The sequence below is a fragment of the Pan troglodytes genome, chromosome 16, assembly GCF_028858775.2.
Source record: "Pan troglodytes isolate AG18354 chromosome 16, NHGRI_mPanTro3-v2.0_pri, whole genome shotgun sequence".
Taxonomy (NCBI): Eukaryota; Metazoa; Chordata; class Mammalia; order Primates; family Hominidae; genus Pan; species Pan troglodytes.
In genome coordinates, this window is record NC_072414.2 from 18,514,362 (window position 1) to 18,534,839 (window position 20,478).

The window sequence follows — 20,478 nt, forward strand, 5'->3', positions numbered from 1 at the left end:
TATTTACCCAGAAACTGTATAAAAACGTATATATTTACACAGAATCTGTATAAACATGTAAATATTTACACAGAATCTGTATAAACTTGTAAACATTTACCCTGAATCTGTATAAACATGTAAATATTTACACAGAATCTGTATAAACATGTAAATATTTACACAGAATCTGTATAAACATGTATTTACATAGAATCTCTAAAAACCTGTATATATTTACACAGAATCCGTGTAAACATGTATTTACACAGAATCTTTATAAACATGAAAATATTTACACAGAATCTGTATAAACATGTAAATATTTACAAATAAATTGTAAAAACATGTAAATATTTACATAGAATCTGTATAAACATGTAAATATTTAAACAGAACCTGTATAAACATGTAAATATTTAAACAGAATCTGTATTAACGTGTAAATATTTACACAAAATCTGTATAAACATGTAAATATTTACACAGAATCTGTAAAAAGCTGTAAATATATAGACATGATCTGTATAAACATGTAAATATTTACAAAGAATCTGCATGAACACGTAAATATTTACACAGAATCTGTATGAACATGTAAATATTTAAACAGAATCTGTAAAAGCCTGTAAAGATTTACACAGAATCTGTATAAATACGTACATATTTACACAGTCTGTATAAACATGTACATATTTACACAGAATCTGTATAAACATGTAAACATTTACACTGAATCTGTATAAACATGTAAATATTTACACAGAATCTGTATAAACATGTCAATATTTACAAAGAATCTGTATAAACATGAAAATATTTACACAGAATCTGTAAAAACCTGTAAATATTTACACCGAATCCGTAAAAACCTGTAAATATTTACACAGAATCTGTATCAACATGTAAATATGTACACAGAATCTGTATAAACCTGTAAATATTTACACGGAATCTGTAAACACCTGTAAATGTTTACACAGAATCTGTAAAAACCTGTAAATGTTTACAAAGAATCTGTATAAACCTGTAAATGCTTACACAGAATCTGCATGAACATGTAAATGTTTACACAGGGTCTGTATGAACAGGTAAATGTTTACACATGATCTGTACGAACACGTAAATATTTACACAGAATCTGTATGAACATGTAAATATTTACACAGAATCTGTATGAACATGTAAATATTTACACAGAATCTCTATGAACCTGTAAATATTTACACAGAACCTGTATGAACATGTAAATATTTACACAGAATCTGTAAAACATGTAAATATTTACACAGAATCTGTATAAACCTGTAAATATTTACACAAAATCTGTATAAACCTGTAAACATTTACACAGAATATTTAAACACCTGTAAATGTTTACACAGAATGTGTAAAAACCTGTAAATGTTTACACAGAATCTGTATAAACCTGTAAATATTTACAGAGAATCTGTGTGAACATGTAAATGTTTACTCAGAATCTGTGTGAACATGTAAATGTTTACACAGAATCTGAACATGTAAATGTTTACAGAGGATCTGTATGAACATGTAAATGTTTACACATAATCTGTATAAACATGTAAATATTTACACAGGATCTCTATAAACATGTAAATATTTACACAGAATCTGTATAAAACTGTAAATGTTTACACAGAATCTGTAAAAACCTGTAAATGTTTACACAGTATCTGTATAAACCTGTAAATGTTTACACAGAATCTGCATGAACATTTAAATGTTTACACAGGATCTATATGAGCATGTAAATATTTACACAGAATCTGTATGAACATGTAAATATTAACACAGGATCTGTATAAACCTGTAAATATTTACACACAATCTGTATAAACATGTAAATATTTACTCAGTATCTGTACAAAAATGTAAATATTTATACAGAATCTGTATGAACATGAAAATATTTACACAAAATCTTATTAAAATGTATATATTTACACAGAATCTGTATAAAATGTAACTATTTACACAGAATCTGTATGAACATTTAAATATTTACACACAATCAGTATAAAGATGTAAATGTTTACACAGAATCAGCATAAACATGTAAATGTTTACACAGAATCTGTATACACAGGTAAATATTTACACAGAATCTGTAAAAACCTGTAAACTTTTACACAGAATCTGTATAAAGACGTATATATTTACACAGAAACTGTACAAACATGTACATATTTACACAGAATCTGTAAAAACCTGTAAATATTTACACAGAATCTGTATAAACATGTAAATATTTACCCAGAATCTCTATAAACATGTAAATATTTACATAGAATCTGTAAGAACATGAAAATATTTACACAGAATCTGTATGAACATGTAAATATTTACACAGAATCTATAAAAACCTGTAAATATTTACACAGAATCTGTATAAAGACGTACATATTTACACAGAGTCTGTATAAACATGTAAATATTTACACAGAATCTGTATAAACCTGTAAATATTTACACAGAGTCTGTATAAACCTGTAAATATTTACACAGAATCTGTATAAACATGTAAATATTTATACAGAATCTTTAAAAACCTGTAAATATTTACACCGAATCTGTGAAAACAGGTAAATGTTTACACAGAATCTGTATAAACATGTAAATATTTACACAGCATCTGTACAAACATGTAAATATTTACACAGAATCTGTATAAACATGTAAATATTTACAGAGAACCTGTATAAACATGTCAATATTTACAAAGAATCTGTATAAACATGTAAATATTTACACAGAATCTCTATAAACATATAAATATTTACACAGAATCTCTACAAACAAGTAAATAATTACACAGAATCTGTATAAACATGTAAATATTTACACAGAATCTCTATAAACCTGGAAATATTTACACGGAATCTGTAAACACCTGTAAATCTTTACACAGAATCTGCAAAAACCTGTAAATGTTTACAAAGAATCTGTATAAACCTGTAAATGTTTACACAGAATCTGCATGAACATGTAAATGTTTACACAGGATCTGTATTAACATGTAAATGTTTACACATGATCTGTATGAACATGTAAATATTTACATAGAATCTGTATGAACATGTAAATATTTTCACAGAATCAGTATGAACATGTAAATATTCACACAAAATCTGTATGAACATGTAAATATTTACACAGGATCTGTATCAACATGTAAATATTTACACAGAATCTGTATAAACCTGTAAATATTTACACAGAATCTGTATAAACTTGTAAATATTTACACAGAATCTGTAAAAACCTGTAAATATTTACACAGAATCTGTATAAACCTGTAAATATTTATACAGAATCTGTGTGACCCTGTAAATATTTACACAGAATCTGTATGAACATGTAAATATTTACCCAGAATCTGAATAAACATGCAAATATTTACACAGAATCTGTATAAACATGTAAATATGTATACAGAATCTGTATACACATGTCAATATTTACACAGATATCCGTATAAACATGTCAATATTTACACAGATATCTGTATAAACATGTAAATATTTACAGAGATATCTGTATAAACATGTCAATATTTACACTGATATCTGTAGAAATATGTAAATATTTACAGTTACCTGTATAAAGATGTAAATATTTACACAGAATCTGTGTAAACATGTAAATATTCACAGTTATCTCTATAAACATGTCAATATTTACACAGAATCTGTATAAACATGTCAATGTTTACACAGATATCTGAAAAAACATGTCAATATTTACAGATATCTGTATAGACATGTCAATATTTACACAGATATCTGTATAGACGTCAATATTTACAGTTATGTGTATAGATATGTCAATATTTACACAGATCTGTATAGACTTGTCAATATTTACACAGATATCTGTATAAACACGTCAATATTTACACAGATATCTGTATAGACATGTCAATATTTACACAGATCTGTATAGATATGTCAATATGTACACAGATATCTGTATAAACACGTCAATATTTACACAGGTATCTGTATAAACATGTCAATATTTACACAGATATCTGTATTAACATGTCAATATTCACACAGATATCTGTATAAACATGTTAACGTTTACACAAATATCTGTATAAACATGTATATATTCACAATCTGTATAAACAAATATTTACACAGATATCTGTATAAACATGTAAGTATTTACACAGATATCTGTATAAACATGTAAACATTTACACAGATATCTGTATAAACATGTAAACATTTACACAGAATCTGTATAATCATGTAAATATATACACAGAATCTCCATAAACATGTAAATATTTACACAAATATCTGCATAAACATGTAAATATTTACAAAGATATCTGCATAAACATATAAATATTTACACAGATATCCATATAAACATGTAAATCTTTACACAGAAATCTGTATAAACATGTAAATATTTACACAGAATCTGTATAAACATGCAAATATTTACACAAACTCTGTATAAACATGTAAATATTTACACAGAATCTGTACAAACATGTAAATATTTACACAGATAACTGTAAAATGTAAATATTTACACAGATATCTGTATAAACACGTCAATATTTACACACATATCTGTGTAAACATGTCAATGTTTACACAGAATCTGTATTAACATGTAAATTTTTACAGATATCTGTATAAACATGTCAAAATTTACACAGATATCTCTATAAACATGTCAATAATTACACAGATATCTGTATAAACATGTCAATATTTACACAGATATCTGTATAGGCATGTTAATATTTACACACATATCTGTATAGAAATGTCAATATTTACACAGATATCTGTATAGACATGTCAATATTTACACATATCTGTATAGACATGTCCATATTTACATAGATATCTGTATAGACACGTCCATATTTACACAGATATCTGTATAAACACGTCAATATTTACAGAGATATCTGTATAAACATGTCAATATTTACACAGATATCTGTATTCACATGTCAATATTTACACAGATATCTGTATAAACATGTCAATATTTACACAGATATCTGTATAAACATGTCAATATTTACAGATATCTGTATAAACATGTCAGTATTTACACGGATATCTGTATAAACTGTCAATATTTACACAGATATCTGTAAACATGTCAATATTTACCCTCATATCTGTATAGACATGTAAATATTTACACAGAATATGTATAGATATGTAAATATTTTTACAGAATCTGTATAGACATGTAAATATTTATACAGATATCTGTATAGACATGTAAATATTTACACAGATGTCTGTATAAACATGTAAAGATTTACAAAGATACCTGCATAAACTTGTAAATATTTACACAGGTATCTGTAAAAAAATGTAAATATTTACACAGAATCTCTATAAACATGTAATATTTACACAGAATCTGTATAAACATGTAAATATTTACACAGAATCTCTATAAACTGTAAATATTTACACAGATATCGTTATAAACGTCAATATTTACACAGATATCTGTATAAACATGTCAATATTTACACAGACATGTGTATAAACATGTCAATATTTACACAGGTGTCTGTATAAACATGTCAATATTTACACAGATAACTGTATAAACATTTCAATATTCACACAGATAACTGTATAAACATGTAAATATTTACAGATTGTGTAGAGACATGTAAATATTTATACATATTCTTTATAGACATGTAAATATTTACTCAGATATCTGCATAAAAATGTAAAAATTTACACAGATATCTGTATAAACATGAAAATATTTACAGATATCTTTATAAATGTAAATATTTACTATGTTTTCTGTATAAACATGTAAATATTTACACAGATATCTGTATAAACATGAAAATATTTACACAGAATCTGTATAAACATGTAAATATTTACACAGAATGTGTAGAAACATGTAAATATTTATACAGATATCTGTATAAACATACAAATATTTATACAGATATCTATATAAACATGTAAATATTTATACAGATATCTCTAAAAACATGTAAATATTTATACAGATATCTGAATAAACATGTAATTATTTATACAGATATCTGTATAAACAAATATTTATACAGATATCTGTATAAACATGTAAATATTTATATAGATATCTGTATAAACATGTAAATATTTATACAGATGTCTGTAAAAACATGTAAATATTTATAAAGATGTCTCTATATACATATAAATATTTATAGAGATATCTCTATAAACATGTAATTATTTATACAGATATCTATATAAATATATAAATATTTATATAGACATCTGTATAAACATATTTATACAGATATCTGTATAAACACATAAATATTATTTATATAGAAATCTGTATAAACATATAAATATTTATATAGATATCTGTATAAACATATAAATATATATAAATATTTGTATAAATATATAAATATTATTTAGATATCTCTATAAATGTATAAATATTTACATAGATATCTGTATAAATATATAAATATTATTTATATAGATATCTGTTTAAATGTGTAAATATTTATTTTGATATCTGTTTAAATATATAAATATTATTTATATAGATATCTGTTTAAATCTATAAATATTTATATAGCCTGGCTAATTATTTGTATTTTTAGTAGAGACAGGGTTTCACTGTAATGGCTGGGATGGTCTTGATCTCCTCACCTTGTGATCCTCTTGCCTTGACCTCCCAAAGTGCTGGGATTACAGGCTTGAGCCAAGATACATATTTTTTAAATGAAGAAAAATTTCGAAGGTACTCTGCTTGGTACAATCATCAAATATATAACTTCAGGAATAAAACATAACCACGAAACATATTTATAACTGCATAGGGAAAATACAGAGTATAATTTTTTAAATAACATACTTTGAAAGCATTAACTAGTAATTTGAAGAGTTCGCATTTGACAGGCCAGTATGAACATACCTTGAATGCAGCAACACAGGTTCCCCATAAGAAAAATCAAAATCAGGGAAAATGAAACCACAAAGGTTCAATCTGCTCTGACCTTCGAAAAACTCAGCACAGACAGTGGCACTTAGGACCAAGGGCATCAGGTCCCTAATCCCATCACCATGGCGATATGGCATAAGCATTCCAGGGTGAAGGCACAATCCACACTGTGAGGTCCAACTGCTGCCTGGCAGACAGGAGTCCTTTTACATGTACAGGAAGGTCATTGAAGGCTCAGTGTTTTGTTTCAAAAACTGAATACAAAGCCCACACATTATTATGCTGTGCTTCTTAAAAGAAGTTATGAGATGGGAAATGGGGCACACACAAATATATATATATATGTTATATATATTATATATATTAACTATATATTTAATATGTACAACATATATATAATTCCCTTTTACGTGATACATCTTATATGTAATATATATGATATATACTAATATATAATTATTAAATATACAAAATGACATACAATATACATTGTATTTTATGACGTGTATGTAATATATAGTATATATATTATATGTAATATATATTAAATATATAATATATATTATGTATAATATATATTATATATGTTATATATAATAAATAGTATATTATATAATATGTATAATATAATGTATATTGTATATTTTCATTACATATGCTATATATATGTAATATATGATATACATGATATATGATATGTAATATAAGATATATAATATATAATATATGATATATAGATATATAATATATAATATATGATACATATGATATATAATATGATATATAATATATTATATATGACATATCATATGTATGATATATATAATATGGTATATATTATGTATAATTTGTTATATATAAGTATATATTATATAAAATTGTATAATATATTATATATAATTATATATGTTCTATATAATAGATCATAATATATTATATATTATATTATTATTACATATTATATTATATATATTTTATACAATATGTTACATATATAATTTTTAAATATATATTATATTATCAATTATATAATATATATTATATGTTATATGCAATATATATTATTTTGCATATAATATAATATATAATATATATTATAAAAAATATATGATATATAATACATATAATTATATATTTATATTATTATATATTATAAATAATAATACATATATAATTTTATGTTACATATATAATACTTATATATAATTGTCTTATATTATATATAATATACGATATATAATATAAAATATACACATATTATATATCATATATGATATATATGTTACATATTATATTATATATAATAATATATTATATTAAATATAATTATATTATATATTTTCATGTATATAATAATGTATAATATATTATATATTATACATTATTTAATATATATAATAAATATATAATACATATAATATGACATATGATATATATTATAAATACTATGACATATAATATATATATTCCATATATTATATAATGTATAGTATATATAATATATATTGTATGTATATAATTTTTTTTTAGACAGAGTCTTGTTCTGTTGCACAGGCTGGAGTGCAATGTCGCCATCTTGGCTCACTGTAACCTCTGCCTCACGGGTTCCAGCGATTGTCCTGCCTCAGCCTCCCAGGTAGCTGGGACGACACCACACTGGGAGTACGCCAGCTGCCACCATGCCTGGCTAATTTTTTGTATTTTTAGTAGAAACAGGGTCTCACTGTATTGGCCACGATGGTCTTGATCTCCTCACCTTGCAAACCTCTTGCCTTGGCCTCCCAAAGTTCTGGGATTACAGGCCTGAGCCAAGATACATATTTTTTAAATGAAGAAAAATTTCAAAGGTTCTCTGCTTGGTACAATAATCAAATATATAAATTGATTAATAAAACATAACCATGAAACATATTTATAACTGCATATGGAAAATACAGAGGACAATTTAAATAGCATATTTTGAAAGCATTAACTAGTAATTTGAAGAATTCACATTTGACAGGCCAGTATGAACATACCTTGAATGCAGCTACACAGGTTCCCCATAAGAAAAATCAAAATCAGGGAAAATGAAACCACAAAGGTTCAATCTGTTCTGACCCTCGAAAAACTCAGCAGAGACAGCGACACTTAGGACCAAGGGCAGGAGATCCCTAATCCCATCACCATGGCGATAGGGCATAAACATTCCAGGGTGAAGGCACAATCCACATTTTGAGGTCCAACTGCTGCCATGCAGACAGGTGTGCTTTTACATGTACAGGAAGGTCGCTGAAGGCTCAGTGTTTTGTTTCAAAAACTGAATCTGAAGCCTACATATTACTATGCTGTGCTTCTTAAAATAAGTTTTGAGATTGGAAATAGGACATCCCCAAATATTTATATATGTATATATATGTTTAATTATACATATAAAATATATATAATATATATTATATATATCATTTCCTTTTACATCCTGCATCCGTATATTATATATATTATATATAATATAAAATAATATATAATTATATATTGTATTATATATAATTATATACAATTATATATAATTATATATAATATAATATATAATATATACTATATACAGTATATTATAAAATATATAATACATATAATGTACATAATATATAATATATAATATATATCTATTATATATAATATATCATAATAGAATAAATATATAAGATTAATCATATAAGATATAATATATATTATATAAAAGAATAATATATAATACATATTTAATATATAATATATTAAATAATATATAATTATAATATATAATATATTATGATATATATAATACAGTATAATATAATATAATTATATATCTTATAATATATAATATATAATATGTATCATATATATTATATATCATATTTTATATAATATATAATATATATTATATATTATATATCTTATACATTACATATCATACATTATAATATATATCTTATATGTAATATATATCATATATCATATATTACATACGAAATATATATTATATATAATATAATCGTATATCACATATATCTCATATTATATAATATATGACATATATGTAATATATATTATATATTATCATATACATTATATAGTATATATAATATATATATAATCATATACATTATATAGTATATATAATATATAATATCATATATATGATATATTATATATTATATATATATAACATTTTATATACAATAAATTATATATATATTTCATATAATATAATATGTATATCATATATATTATATATAATATAATATGTATGTCATATATATTATATATAATATATACGTCATATATATTATATATAATATATGTCATATATTATATATAATATATGTAATATGACATATAATATATATTATATATCATATATTATGACATTATATATGATATATATTATATATTACGTATATCATATATTTTATATATATATACTTTTTTTTAGACAGAGTTTTGTTCTGTTTCACAGGCTGGAGTGCAATGGCGCCATGTTGGCTCACTGCAAACTTTGCCTCACGGGTTCAAGCGATTGTCCTGCCTCAGCCTCCCAGGTAGCTGGGACTACACCACACTTGGACTGCACCAGCTGCCACCACGCCTGGCTAATTTTTTGTAGTTTTAGTAGAGACAGGGTTTCACTGTATTGGCCGGGATGGTCTTGATCTCCTCACCTTGTGATCCTCGTGCTTTGGCCTCCCAAATTGCTGGGATTACAGGCCTGAGCAAAGATCCATATTTTTTAAATGAAGAAAAATTTCAAAGGTACTCTGCTTGGTACAATAACCAAATATGTAAATTGAGGAATAAAACATAACCATGAAACATATTTATAACTGCATATGGAAAGTACAGAGAATAATTTTTTAAATAACAAATTTTGAAAGCATTAACTAATAATTTGAAAAGATCGCATCTGACAGGCCAGTATGAACATACCTCGATTGCAGGAACACAGGTTCCCCTTAAGAAAAATCAAAATCAGGGAAAATGAAACCACCAAAGTTCAATCTGCTCTGACCTTTGAAAAACTCAGCCCAGACAGTGGCACTTAGGACCAAGGGCAGGAGATCTCTAATCCCATCACCATGGCGATAGGGCATAAACATTCCTGGGTGAAGGCACAATCCACATTGTGAGGTCCAACTGCTGCCATGCAGACAGGTGTGCTTTTACATGGACCGGAAGGTCATTGAAGGCTCAGTGTTTTGTTTCAGAAACTGAATCCCAAACCCACACATTATTATGCTGTGCTTCTTAAAATTAGTTATGAGATGGGAAATAGGGCACCCCCAAATATAGCCAATAGTGAGAGTTTCAAATTGAAGAAAGGCACAACTGATACGTTGAGAATAAACAGAGATTCCATTCTGTTTTTTCTTTTTCAGGTTTTATGTTAGATTCAGGGTCTTCATGTGCAGGTTTATTACCTGGGTGTAATGTGTGGTGCTGAGGTTTGGGGTGTGAATGATCCCAACACCCAGGTACTGAACATGGTATTCAGCAGTTTTTCAACCTTTTCCTTCCTCCCTCCCCCTCCTAGCAGTCCCTAGTGTCTATTTTCACCATCTTCATATCCATGGGTACTCTGAATTTAGCTCCTACTTACAGGAACATGAGGCGTTTGTTTTCTGTTACTACATTAGTTCACTTCCTGGATTCCAGCTGTAGCCATTTTCCCTCAAAGAACATAATTTCATTCTTTTTTGTGGCTGCACAGTATTCCATGATCTATATGTACCACATTTTTATCCAGTCCACTGTTGATGGGCACCTAGGTTGATCCCATGTCTTTGCTAATGTGAATAGTGTTGCAATAAACATACAAGTGCATATGTCTTTTTGGTGGAATGATTTGTTTTCTTTTGGATACATATTCGGTAATGAGACTGCTGGGTTGAATGTTAGTTCTGTTTTATGTTCTTTGAGAAATCTCCAAATTGCTTTCCACAGTGGCTGAACTAACTTACATTCCCACCAAAGGTGTATAAACATTCCCTTTTCTCCTTATCCTCGCCAGTATCTGCTATTTTTTTTTTTTTACTTTTTAAAAATAGCCATTCTGACTGGTGTAATATCTCACTGTGGTTTTGATTTGCGTTTCCCTCGTGATTAGTGATGATGAGCATTTTTTTCATGTTTGTTGGCTGCATGTATGTCTCCTTCTGAGAAGTGTCTATGTCTTTTGCCCCTTTTTAAATGGGGTTGTGTTTTGCTTGTTGAATTATGTTCCTTATAGATTCTAAATATTAGACCTTTTCTGGATGCATAGTTTGTGAATAATTTCCCCCATTCTGTAGGTTGTTTACTCTGCTGATGGTTTCCTTTGCTGTGTGGCAGCTCTTTAGTTTAATTAGGTCCCATTTGTCAACTTTTGCTTTTGTTGCAATTTCTTTTGAAGACTTAGTCATGAATTATTTCCCATAGCCCATATCCAGAATGGTACTTTTGTAGTTTTTCTTCCAGGATTATTGTAGTTTGAGGTCTTAAATTTAAATCTTTAATCCAACCTGAGTTAATTTTTGTATATTGTGAAAAGGTGACCCGTTTTTTGTTTTTTTGTTTTTGTTGTTTGTTTGTTTTTTGAGAGGTAGTCTTCCTCTGTCACGAGGCTGTAGTGGAGTGGTGCCGTCTCAGCTCACAGCAACCTCCACCTGCTGGGTTGAAGCGATTCTCCTGCCTCAGCTTCCTGAGTCGCTGGGATTACAGGCACGTGCCACCACACCCAGCTAATTTTTGTATTTTTAGTAGACACAGGGTTTCACCATGTTGGCCGGGCTGGACTCGATCTTCTGACCTTGTGATCCTCCCACATTGGCCTCCCAAAGTGCTGGGATCACAGTCATGAGCCACTGGGCCTGGCCAATAAGGTGCATTATTAACATCAATAAAGCTCAGGAACCAGCTTTCACCATATTTTTGTTTAATTTACAGTTTTTCTCAGAGTCTTTGGAATAGATTCCTCCCTCCATGAGCCAGAGAACTTACCATGTTCACTGCAGTGTCTTTAAATGTAGCAGTAGCAGCTGTGGGTTGAGAACACAAGTCTTCCACTTTTCCTTTTAGAGCCAGCCATTCACGGTGCTCTGTGTTCTTATTCAGCATTGGGTAGGGGCATCTGGGTGCTGGGCATAGCACCAGTGCCCCATGGAGGAGGGAGGCAGGAAGCCCCTTTCTTCCTTCTCTAAAACCTTTTTTCTTTATGTAGCTCCAAGTTTTTAGCCTATATCATTTTCTTCTCTCTGGATAACTTCTTTTAACATTTTGACAGATCTACTGACAGCAAATTTGTGTTTGTCTGAGAAAGTCTTTATTTTTCTTCACTTTGCAAAGATAATTTTGCAGGATACAGAGTTTTAGTTTGGTGGAATTTTCTTGCTTGCTTGCATGGGTTCTGAAGAAAAGTTTGATGCAATTTTTATTCTTATTCTAACATGTGTTAGGCCCTGCTAAAGCCCAAGGTGGTTAGACTCTTGTGAAATGGTTTCCCTGGGGCAGGCTTTTGCTAAGGAGAACGGAACACCCAGGGCATATTTCAAAGTAGTTACTTTTCCCCTTCCCTGTGGGAAGCAGGAGGGAATTTTTCTCTGATGTGCATAAGAGCGTCTGGCAGAGCTCTTGGAGGTTCATGAAAGTGTAGGGGCCCCTAAGACTGGGCTCCCTTAACTCCTAATTCTCAAGTTTACGTGCATGGAGCCTCCAGCGATTTGTTGTTTACATGTAAGTCTTCCCACCGTGGTTCTGGCTCCAGTGGCCAGCCTCCGATCCTGTTAGGCTGGGACTCACTGCCTCTCCAATTTGGGGGATAACGGTTTGCCCTGTTAACCTCAAGTCTCTGACGGATCTAAGAAAAGTTGTAATTTTCAGTTTGTTCAAGGTGTTTTTTGTTGTTGTTGTGAGGACAGGAGTGACAGCTTCCAAGCTGGAAAACAGAAGTCACATTTGGGTTTTGTTTCAAGATATTTTTCCAATGACAGAGAATGATGCCACACACGTTTCCATAGATGTCTTTTGATGCAGATGTGCATGCGTTTCTGTTATCCTAAGAGTGAAATACCTGAGTCCTAAATGTGCTCCTTTCTAGAACCTTTATTCAATGCCAAACACAGTATCCCCTCCAGCAGTGATGAGAGTTCTTGTTGCTCCAGATTCTCTCCAACACTTGGTGTTCTATCTTTTACATTTTAGCCGTTTTGGAGGATGTGTTATCCTGTTGTGATGTTAATTTGCATTTACATGAATATTAAAGCTGAACACATTCAAGTTTTGCTTTTATAAATTACACGTTTAAGTGTTTTACCCATTGTTCTTTCTCTTAGTGATTTTTAAGAGCTGTTTACATATTGTTGATGTGAGCCCTCTGTCAGTTCTATGTGTTCATAGATCTGTTTCCACTCTGCAACTTGTCTTGTCACTTTCTTAGTGGTGTCTCTTAATAAACAGAAATTCTTAATTTGAATATAGTCTAATTTATCAATTTATTCCCTTAAAACTATGGCTCATTGTGATCTGTTTAAGAAATCTGTCCCCATTCATGGTCATAAAAATCGGCTGGGCACGGTGGCTCACACCTGTAATCCCAGCACTTTGGGAGGTCAAGGTGGGCAGATCACCTGAGATCACGAGTTCGAGACCAGCTGGCCAACATGGTGAAACCCTGTCTCTACTAAAAATACAAACATTAGCCAGGTGTGGTGGCGGGTGCCTGTAATCCCAGCTACTCGGGAGGCTGAGGCAGGAGAATCACTTGAGCCCAGGAGGTCAAGGCCGCAATGAGCAGTCATTGTACCACTGCATTCCAGCCTGGGTGACAGAGCAGGATGCTCTTTCAAAAATAAACATAAAAGTAAATCTGATGAGCTCTAGGATTTCTAATTTGAAGACAGAAGGAATAAACAAAATGAGAAACCAATATACATTCGTTTTGATTAAAGCAGAGGTCAGCCATAACTCTGAACCTAAAAAGGAGGTCACCTGAAGCAGCTGTGAGTGAGCAGGGTAAGATAGGAAGCAGAGAACCGATGCTCATTGCCAGATCTTAGGAAAAAAATAATAAATTAGGATGACATACTTTTGCAAAATTAAAGAAATCCCCTGAGGTGCTAATACAAAATTTCATTTGTGATAGGACTAATAAAGAAATTCAGCTAGTAGTGGGATCTGTCGTGGACTGAGTTTGATTCCAAGATCAGAAGAAGCAGGACCAGTGAGAAATAGCACAGACATATTTGCAAAAGCAGCCCTCCCACGTTAGGAAGAAGGGATACTTTTGCACAGTGAACAGCACTACAACTGCTCATCTCTTTCATGTACTATCACACATGGAATGACTGAGATAATCCTGTGTTCCACACATAGTCCTCCCTGCCCCTAATGAATAGAGAAACCCAATTTCACCTTGGCTATCTCTAGATCAATTACCTGTTAATAGGTCTGCTGTTTTCTTTACCGTTAGTTTCAAGAAGAACTAAATATCCCTGAATGGTATTTCAGTTTCCACTTAATGAAACCTGTCATCTAAAGCCAGACCCTGGCCTCAGCACAAGCTCTAGCGCAGACCCCAGCACCCGCTCTGCCTGGTCCTGCTCTTCTAGGGCCCTTCCCTGGTGGCCGTGTGGTCAGGCTGCACCCAGTCATTTTGGCCTCCACTGTGGACAGCTACGAGAGACGCAACAAGGGTGCTGCCCGAGTTATCGGGACCCTGTTGGGAACTGTCAACAAACACTCAGTGGAGGTCACCAATTGCTTTTCAGCGTCACACAATGAGTCAGATGAAGTGGCTGTTGACATGGAATTTGCTAAGAACATGTATGAACTGCCTAAAAAAGTTTCTCCAAATAAGCTCATCTTGGGGTGGTACGCTGCAGGCCATGACATCACAGAGCACTCTGTGCTGATCCATGAGTACTACAGCCGAGAGGCCCCCAACCCCATCCACCTCACTGTGGACACAAGTCTCCAGAACGGCCATATGAGCATCGAAGCCTATGTCAGCACTTTAATGGGTGTCCCTGGGAGGACCGTGGGATTGTTCACACCTCTGACAGTGAAATACGCATACTATGACACTGAATGCATCAGAGTTGACCTGATCATGAAGACCTGCTTTAGCCCCAACAGAGTGGTTGGACTCTCAAGTGACTTGCAGCAAGTAGGAGGGGCATCAGCTCGCATCCAGGATACCCTGAGCATAGTGTTGCAATATGCAGAGGATATACTATCTGGAAAGGTGTCAGCTGACAATACCATCAGGAAGGTGGGCCACTTCCTGATGAGCCTGGTTAACCAAGTACCAAAAATAGTTCCCGATGACTTCGAGACCATGCTCCACAGCAACATCAATGACCTGTTGATGGTGACCTAACTGGCCAACCTCACACAGTCACAGATTGCCCTCAATGAAAAACTTGTAAACCTGTGAAGGGACCCCAAGCAGTACGCTTGCTGGTCTAGGTCTTAACCCCAGGACTCAGAAGTGAAGGAAAAATGGTTTTTTTTGTGGTCTTGAGTCACACTGAGACAGTCAACTGTGTGTGACTCTAATAATCATAGCCTACCTTTTGTAAATTAAAAAAAAAAAGAAGTTAGTTTCCTCCCTGGGGAATCAATATCTCTAAATGAGGAGAACCCAAAGTTTCACAAAAGGGAAGAAAAAGTTTGCAAGTGCAAATTAGGCATAATAGTGCAGGGAGCCCCCTCCCCTTGACTTTCAGTTTCATGTGTTTTTGTTGTAAGATAAATAACACTACATGGTGGTCACTGACTCTAAGTTTATACCACACACTGTAGGACAACATCCCAACCTCACTATGTGTTGTTTACCAGCTGGGAGCATTAACTGAGTTACATGATTCCATTCCATCATGTCAGATTCTTCTAAGTGATGGGGATTATGTTGTAAATCCAATGAATTGCACAAACATGAGCCTAATACCATATTTTTTTTGCAGTGAAATGAATTCCTTAGTCAAAAACAATGTTGTATAGGATATCATGATGGTGAATAACAAATTATTTAAGTTCACTCATGGTAGTACCAGCAGAACAATTGCAAATGTAAAAGGTGAGTTCGTACCCAGAATAAGTGTCTATTTCGGTGAGAACAAAATCCCTGAGGGATGGGTTTCAATGTCATCAATCAGCAAGTTGACTGGGTAGCCCCTGAGGGAAGGCGGTCATATTAGCCTTAGTTGTTCTACATTGGTCCAGATACAATTTGATTATGTAAAGTCGTGAATACCTTCTATCCTTAATATTATGTGCATTTGTCCATGAGCCCATTGAACAAGTATCAGTTGACTAACATCTATTATATAACATGTCATTGTATGCATATGATTACTCCTCTTCAGTGGATTCCCTCTAATAAGAATTTACTTGGGCTGCAAGTATTTTCATACTTCGTGTCTATTTTAAGAAGTCATCTTCGGCTGGGCGTGGTGGCTCACACCTGTAATCCCAGCACTTTGGAAGGCCAAGGTGGGCGGATCACGAGGTCAGGAGATCAAGAACATCGTGGCTAATACAGTGAAATCCAGTCTCTCCTAAAAATATAAAAAATTAGCTGGGCCTGGTGGTGGGCACCTGTAGTCCCAGATACTCAGGAGGCTGAGGCAGGAGGATGGCGTGAACCCAGAAGGTAGAGCTTGCGAGCTTGCAGTGAGCTGAGATCGCGCCACTGCACTCCAGCCTGGGTGACAGAGTGAGACTCTGTCTTGAAAAAAAAAAATCCAACTATTCAAAAGTAAAGAAAAAAATATGTCAATCCACCATGTGTCCACTGCACACCATCACAAATTTTAAACCACGCATGAGCTCACATTTTGAATACAAGGATCTTGGGGACAGGGGACACTAAAAGCCCCAAATATGGTCCTGTGTGGCATAATGGTTTTTTGGTAAATGCTACACTGCATACAATGGTGGTCGCTTAAGATAACAGAGCTGAAAAATTCTTACCATCTAGTAACACTGTGGCCATGATGACATCATAGCACAACGCATTACTCATGTGTTTGCAGTGAGGCTGGTATAAGCAAACCCACTACATTTGTCAGTGGCATTAAAGGTTAGCACATCTAATTATGTACCATATGTCATACTTGGTAATGATAATAAATGACCATGTGACTAGTTTATGTACAGTTGCTCCTTGAACAGCATGGATTTGAAATGCACAAGTTCACTTATAGGCAAATTTCCTTCTGCTTCTCCCACCCCTGAGACAACAGGATCAACTTCTCCTCTTCTCTTCCTCAGGCTGCTCAACATGAATATGCAGACAAAGACCTTTATGATGATCCACTTTCACTTAATGAATAGTAAACATATTATCTCCTCCTTATGATTTTCTTAATAGAATTTTCTTTTCTCTTTCTTTATTATAAGGATACAGTATATAATTAACAAAGTATGCATTAATTGTTTATTTGATCAGCAAAGCTTGCAGTTAACAATAGGCTATTAGTAGTTAAGTTTGGGGATAGCCCAGAGTTATATATGGATTTTCAACTGCACAGGAGCTGGTCCCCTAACCCTTGCACTGTTCAAGGATCAACAGTATTTACAATACTATACATTTTATTCATATTTTAGAGTGTAGTACTTCTACTCATTAAAAATAATTAACTATAAAACAGCGTCAGGAAGGTCTTTCAGGAGTTCTTCCAGAAGAAAGCCTTGTTATCATAGAAGATGACAGCTGCATGTATGTTATTGCCCTTGAAGACCCTGAAGACCTTTCACTGGGACAAGATTTGGAGATGGAAGACAGTGATATTGACTATCCTGACCCTTACAGAGCTAAGCTTGTGTGTGTGTTTGTATCTTAGTTTTTAACAAAAATGTTTAAAACATAAAAAATAAAAATAAATAAAGCTTATCGAATAAGGATATAAAGTATTTCTGTACAGCTGTTCAATGTGTTTTTGTTTTAAGATGTGTTATTATAAGAATCAAAAAGTTAAAAAAATTAAAAGTTTATAAAGTTACAATAAGCTAAGATGAACTTGTTAAAGAAAGAAAAATTTTAAATACATTTAGTGTAGCCTAAGTGTACAGTGCATATAAAGTCTATAGTTATGTACAGTAATATCCTAGGCCTTCGCATTCACTCACCAAGTACTCACTGACTCATCAGAGCAACTGCCAGTCCTGCAACCTCTGTTCATGCTAAGTGTCCTATACTGGTGTACCACTCTGTTTAACTTTTGTTATATATATATATTTTTTTCTTTCTTTCTTTTTGAGAAGGAGTTTTATTTTGTTGCCCAGGCTGGAGTGCAATGGCACGATCTTGGCTTACTGCAACCTCTGCCTCTGGGGTTCAAGTGATTCTCCTGCCTCAGCCTAATGAGTAGCTGGGATTACAGGCCCACGCCAGCACACCCAGCTAATTTTGTATTTTTAGTACAGATGGAGTTTCTCCATGTTGGTCAGGCTGGTCTCGAACTTCTGACCTCAGGTGATCCGCCTGCCTCGGTCTCCCAATGTACTATGTTTTTACTGTATCTTTTCCATGTTTAGATATTACTATTGTGATATAACTGCCTACAGCAGTGGTCCCCAAAGTTTTGACACCACGGACTGGTTTTGTGAAAGATAATTTTTCCACGGAGTGGGGATGGCTTTGGGCTGAAACTGTTCCACTTCAGATCATCAGATCATCAGGCATTAGATTCTATTTTTTCTTTTTTTTTTTTTTAGACTGAGTCTCCCACTGTCGCCAGGCTGGAGTGCAGTGGCACTATCTCGGCTCACTGCAACCTCTGCCTCCTGGGTTCAGGTGATTCTCCTGCCTCAGCCCCCCGAGTAGCTGGGACTACAGGCATGCACCACCACACCCAGCTAATTTTTGTATTCTTAATAGAGACGGGGTTTCCATGTTGGCCAGGAGTGTCTTGACCTTGTGATCCACCTGCCTTGGCCTCCCAGAGTGTTGGGATTACAGGCATGAGCCACAGCACCCAGCCTAGTTAGATTCTTATAAGGAGCACACAACCTAGATCCCTTGTATGTGCAGTTCACAATAGGGTTTGCGCTCCTGTGAAGGTCTAATGCTGCTGCTGATCTGACAGGAGGTGGAGCTGAGGAAGTAATGCTCGGCTGGCCAGCCACTCATCTCCTGCTTTGTGCTCAGTTCCTAACAGGACACGAACCGGTGCTGGCCCATGGCTTGGGTGTTGGGGACTACTTGCCTACTGTATTTAGCACAGTGACATGCTGCACAGGTGTGTAGCCCAGGAGCAACAGGCTGTAAGATATAGCCTAGGTATGTAGTAGGCTACACTGTCTAAGTTTGTATAAACTACATTCTATGGTGTCCGCACAGCCACAAAATCACGTAATGATGCATTTCTTGGAATATATTACCATTAAATGAGATTTACCTGTATTACTGTCATCTCAGGTTTATTGTCTAGTAATTTTAAAAGTATTTGTATATTATTTCCCAGACACATCATCATACTCCGGTGCATATCTCTATTTTATTCCCTAGACCCA

At 32.6% G+C, this 20,478-nt stretch overlaps 1 protein-coding gene across 1 annotated transcript; it reads left to right on the plus strand.

Moving 5' to 3' along the window:
* The first annotated feature begins 15,108 nt into the window (after positions 1–15,108).
* On the plus strand, positions 15,109–16,887 carry LOC129137119 (eukaryotic translation initiation factor 3 subunit F-like). Its single transcript, XM_054666878.2, has one exon. It carries the CDS (start codon positions 15,764–15,766, stop codon positions 16,337–16,339), a length of 576 nt encoding a protein of 191 aa, XP_054522853.1. The 5' UTR covers positions 15,109–15,763; the 3' UTR covers positions 16,340–16,887.
* Positions 16,888–20,478: the final 3,591 nt, after the last annotated feature.